Source organism: Phoxinus phoxinus (genome assembly GCF_949152265.1).
Source record: "Phoxinus phoxinus genome assembly, chromosome: 25".
Classification (NCBI taxonomy): domain Eukaryota; kingdom Metazoa; phylum Chordata; class Actinopteri; order Cypriniformes; family Leuciscidae; genus Phoxinus; species Phoxinus phoxinus.
Genome location: NC_136900.1, coordinates 13190386 through 13196385, shown reverse-complemented (window position 1 = coordinate 13196385; position 6000 = coordinate 13190386). Strand labels below are relative to the sequence as shown.

Sequence of the window (6000 nt, the reverse complement as noted above, 5' to 3'; positions counted from 1 at the left end):
CTCTCTCGCACACACACACACACTTATTTATTACTGCTATTAAAGCTTTAGTATACTATATCATATGGGTTGCAGGCCACCGCTGCATGTTGCACTTAATAACACCCTTTAGCCATGATTATATTCATAAAATGGCTATATTCATAAAACAGAAAACATGATAGAAATACAGTAATGTTGCTTGCTGGTTATCAAACTTCTGTCCCACAGACCGAAGATGAACACATTTCACGGAATGGCAGAATTACCTTTGAGCTAAAAGTGTCAGTCTCTTATGGCTGGCTTCTGTTGGCTCCTGAATTTGAACATGGACTGACATGAGTTAGTTTTTGTAGCTTTGCTCTCAAACCAAAGGCTGTGTGGGTCCAAACTGTGCAGAGATGACAGAACTCATTATATTAAAACATTCTGGGGAGAGTTTGGATGAAATCTGTCTCAAAGGCTCAGACTGCTTCTGTAAAACAAATGACTTTTTCCTTACCGAATATATCAGCTTAAATTTCATAAGATAAGGAAGAAAAGACCAAGACCACAAACAGCATTTATCTGACTGTATTTTACATTTTTATTTAGTGTCCGTCTCTTTATATTGCTCCGAATATGACTTATCAACAATGATTAACAGTATGAGTTTTGAGCACTTAATAACAGTCATATAAATGTCACTGCAGAAATGTTTCATAAACACCTATATTCTTTTCATTTTTACTTATATATCCATGTTTATACATAAATATATGAAAAAAAAAAAAATTAACACACTCTCTCTATACATTTTATACGTATTTATGAGTATGAGTACGTATTTGTGCGTATTAATATTTTTATGCTTAGAAAATCACACATTAACATAGCAACATGTTACTACAGTATATAGGCACTAGAGCAAGGACAGCTCAATATATATATATATATATATATATATATATATATACATATTTTTTTTTACGAACTATCAAGTATCACTTTGATACTAAAAACTAAAACCACAACAACATACATGATTACTGATCTTCAAAGTCTATGATAATAAATACACATTATTAAAGGTAAACTTTATATGCAGTGCTATCTTACAATGTCAAGTGTTTACTAATGCGTTTCAGTGGAGGACCAGTTATATGGCAGAGTAGTGAGCAAGCTACCGGCTTCTATTTAAAGTAAGAGCAATCGTAAACAAACACACAACACCTGCAAATGATTCACCGCAAACACCAAAGGGCCGAAACACCCAATGAGCTCATCACGCCATTATGATTATGCATCAGGGAATTAGTCTTCAAGTGCTGTTTTATGTGAGAAATACATATTCATATAGTTTATATTAGGGAACACAGGTGGAATCTCATCCATGGGGTGTACTAGCAAATGTTTTGCAGGTGTGGACGTCTTATTTCATTTCCTAGACTCCTAAATGCTGAATATTTCCGTTTCCTTCTGCTCAGCTAATATAACATATAAACAGAAAAGGCAAACAAAAGAAGCCTAACACAAGTAGCCGTTACTGATGTCAATGGCGTTACACTGTCCACTCTTGATGGTTAGAGTCTCCAGGGCGTCCTGCTGTAGGTAGTGAGGAACAAGGTGGTTCCGCCGCCTCCCGTTCCTACACACTTCCTCATCTTCATCCTCTTCCGCACTGGACGTGTTGCCGTTCACCTCCATGTCCAGTTCGTTGGCACCAAACGGGTCAGTGCAGGACGAGTACTCGATCTCCTCTGCGCAGGGCGGCTCGTCGTCCTCGGAACAACTGCCCAAATAAACACAAAGGTCATAAGTTGGCTATTAAGTGCTGTTATTGTGTTTTGCTTTCTTAAAATAAAGCGGAAATAAAATTAAATATAAACATTAGATGAAAAAACGAATTACAATTAGTCAACTAATTGAAATAAAACTAAAATAAAAACTATTTTAAAAAATCAAAAACTCGTTCTGAAAACCCAAACTCATTTATAAATGCCGCATTTATAAAAAGTGCCCTAGCGTCTTTAACTTCAAGCAATTATAAGAGAAATCACAGAGAATTTTGTTCTCATTTCCATTTTATTCTATTTAAATGGTATCCGCAAACAGTGACTGACTGTCGTAGATTCAGAATCAGATTAAACAATGGAAATATTTAAATCTAAGGCGTGACTGATAATCTAGTTTATTCTGATCTTTTTTCTTTTGGCTAATAGAAGTTCTGAACGGCTGGTGACTGCGATAGAGATGATAATCAAACCTAAACCGATGTTTTGTTCGTTTTTGGCATGAGCTGTAAAGGCTCCGCCCCTCTTCTGGAAAGTGGGGCGGGGAGAAGCAGCTCATTTACATTTAAAGAGACATGCACGAAAACAGCACGTTTTCCTTCCACTCAAAAATGTGGGACTCATTTACAGCATGATATAATAAATGATATGTGGAGTATTTTGAGCTGAAACGTCACAGACACATTCTGAGACATTGTACATCTTGTACAAATAGGCATATTATGTCCCCTTTAAAAAGTGAGAAGCCAAATAGGCTGGTGAGTCAAAAAGTTAATTTCAAACCCTGTACATAATACTAAAAAAACTACAGCAATGCATTTGAAAAAGGCCTTCATTTTGAAGAAGAAAAAATGAAGTGCTCTGTAAATCATCACTTCATCGGAATTAATTTGAACGGAAACGCATCGCTCTGTCCCCGCTGCTGCATCTGGCGAAGGACGCTGTGACCTTGAGTTTGCGGAGTGTTTTGATTGACAGTAAACATAAAGCCCAGTCACACTAATCAGATCAAAACCACAGGGATCCATGGAGAGCGTGGATGTGATGAGCAATCCGATTCGCCCGTCCTCGCCACCGGTATGTGTGTGTGTGTGTGCGCACGTGTGAGTCTGTTTATCATTTTCTCTGCCCTGGGTGGAAATTAAAGGGGAAAAAATAACATCTGGTGTGCCACAATGTGAAGAACAACATTGTATTTTCCCCTCTTCATTATATGGGAAAGATGAGATGACGCTCTGGGTGAAAGACAGAGTGTGTGGGAGCGGTCTCATGAGACGCAGGAGACATGTCCCTTTCACAAACAAATCACGTCCTCTTGACTCGCAAAATGAACCAATTTGTTATGCGGTTGTCAGTGCGGCAACAGGTGCGTGTTACTCGTCTATTCTTCTGGCTGTTACTGGGTGTCCAAATTCAGTGCGGGACACATAACAAGCAGGGATATTAGTGTCTGTTTTGTGGTCGGAGCACCTGTCTTTTGTAAGGAGAGATGATTAGCATATACAGACCACATGACTGAGTCTAATAAGGCCTTTTGAGTATTTGAACAGTTCTTTATAAAGGAAGTTTAAACAAATGCTTATGGAGATTTGAGAAACCTTTTGATTTGAAAACCATAAAGTCATCTGTTATTTTTTGAACACTAAAAACAAAACTGTTCAAGCATTGTTGCTCGCCACTACTAATTAAAATGATTCATTAAGATATTATGGAACACCAAAAGGGACATGGTGATGGAATTCAAGAAAAAAAAAAAAAAAATACGTCAATGCTTTTGGTGTTCTCTGGCAAATGTTTTGCGTTCCCCGAGAAATTTTGCGAGGAAGCGCAAAGCTATTGTGAGCGAATGCGAAGTTTCTCTGGGGAACGCAAACATTTTCCCTGGGAGGCGCCGTAAGATATAAAACACACACACACACACACACACACACACACACACACACACACACACACACACACACACACACACACACACACACACGCACACGCACACACACTTAATTTTAAACTTCTTTGGAAGCAATTTTGTCCTTTGAGCTCTGGAGACTCACTCATTGAGTTATGACACTGCAGTAAGGACAAAATCATTATCGACTTCCATAGAAATACCGCAGAGACGCGTCAATAACCTACAGAATGAACTCATAATGATCAGTTTTGAGGAAACAAGGCACCTTCATCATCTGTGTAAAGCTACACCACCTCAAACGATACAGTGTGTAGCAGTTTAACAGTGATGCAGGTTTCTGACTTGAGCTCTATTCCTGACTTCTCTGAAAGCAAAGACTTAGTGCGCGTATGCAGGTCTGCTTTCAATTACTTTAAGTGGCCGCTGAGCGAGAGCGGTGTTCATTTCTGTGCCGCCGCTTGGCCACGGCGAGTCCATGCATCTTTATGCCAGTCAGCAGGTCGCTTTTTCAGCACTCAATCATAAAAACACAACACCGCACATCTCGAAAGATCGCACGATGACAGTGTAGACGGAATAAGAGAGAACGTGAGATAGATACAGGGGAGACTGGGGCAAGTTGTCTCACTTTTTTCTCCATATTTGTGGAGATATTTTTCTCCATACTTTCTGTAAATGTTTCTATAGACACGTAGCTTAAAGTGTTCACCTTGAGGGAAAATTGTTTATTAGTGTTATTTTAGTAATATGCATATTTGTATTAATATTTTGTATTACATTTATTTTTATACTTTCAGTTTTAATTTTAGTTTCAGAAACAATGTTATGTGCTTTTGACATTTTTTAATTTAAATTAGATTTCTTTGTTTATTTCAGTTTTAATCATTTTAGTATTTCAAAATAACTTAAAATAAACTTATTTTAAGTAAGTTGCATATGCAACACTTCTAATTTTTGCCTTTTAAGTTGAAGTATTTTATAAAATATTTATTTCACTAACAAAAACAAAGTATTTAATAGTTTTATTGGCAATAACAACACTGAATACCACTGAACTTGACAAATGCCCTAATAGCAGGCACTGTAGGGGAAAATTTCACAGTGGCAACTTGCCATTAAAATCAACATGAATTGGCTTTTACAACCCATTTTACTTCTGTAATGTGATATATTTCCATATGAAATAGTATTATCAAACGAGAAATTACTGAATGCTGAAAAGTAAGCGTACATGCCAGAATGGAACTCAAACAAGGCCAAAATAGCTATTTGACTATTGGTTAACATTATCCAATAGGCCCAAGTGATGTAAAAGGAAAACGGAAGTTGTTACTAAAGGAAAAACAAGTTACTAAATTATGATTTAAGATTACGAACACAATATTTTGTGCTCTTTGTAATATGTAACAACTACCCTGGTCTCCTCTATGGAAAAAGAAAGCGCAAAATGGAAGAAGAACGATTCATGTATAATTCAATTCCCTAAAGTCAATGGTGTTTTAGAGGAAGTTGAGTGTCCTGTGTGGCTAATTTGCAGCAGGATTCCAGAACACAATCACCTGCCATCTCAATTAATCCAAGATCACTTGTAATTCACCGTACGGATGGAAGACAATCAATGCCTATCAGGAGGATTATGCTGTGGCTGGAGACTGAACACATGGACTCTGGGCGATTGATAAACGGACAGTTGCAGGGTTTGCGGCTGACCACTTGGCACATAGCACTTGCTTTTACATGCGCTTCCACTGTCAACCAGCAGGGGCAAACTGGACTGTGCTAAACAGACATTGGGCCCTATCTTGCACCCAGCGCAATTGACTTTGAACACCGACGCATGTATCATTCCTATTTTGCACCCGCGCACAGCGGACTTTTCCCTCCACCGACGCACGTCGGTAAATTAGGAAATGAACTTGCGCTCGCGGGGGCGGTTCAGCGCAAAGAGGAGGCGTGTTCCGGCGCAAAACTTCCATGGTGCTATTTTCCAGTTTTAGAAAGCAATTGCGCCATTGACCAGGAAAAAAAACAGTCTAAAGACAATGGCGCGTTGCGCGTTAGTGATATGGTATTTTAAGGGCGCGTGCTTGGCCATAATGTTAACGCGCATCCACTTTGATTCTCTAATATAAACAGATGCAGGAGTTTTCATTTTTGCAAATCATACATTATTACAAGGAAAAATATTAACACACGAGGGAAATCATTGTTGTGTCCGTGAAGATGTGTGATTTAAAAAAAAAAAAAATCTAGATTAGGCTACACATTTACCCAAATGATACGCCTGTTTAACCGAAGCTAATTTGGGTGGGTTTCTCCCATCATCCCCAATGTCACTTC

At 38.3% G+C, this 6000-nt stretch overlaps 1 protein-coding gene across 5 annotated transcripts in view; it reads right to left on the bottom strand.

The window, feature by feature from the left end:
- Nucleotides 1-554: 554 nt before the first annotated feature.
- agbl1 (AGBL carboxypeptidase 1) overlaps nucleotides 555-6000 on the bottom strand; it is a 209881-nt gene continuing 204435 nt past the window's right edge. For all 5 annotated transcript variants that reach the window (XM_079603533.1, XM_079603535.1, XM_079603536.1 and 2 more), the window contains one exon: nucleotides 555-1750. In XM_079603533.1, the coding sequence (XP_079459659.1) occupies nucleotides 1486-1750 (265 nt within the window). In that variant the 3' untranslated portion in view covers nucleotides 555-1485. The remainder of the gene's footprint in view (nucleotides 1751-6000) is intronic.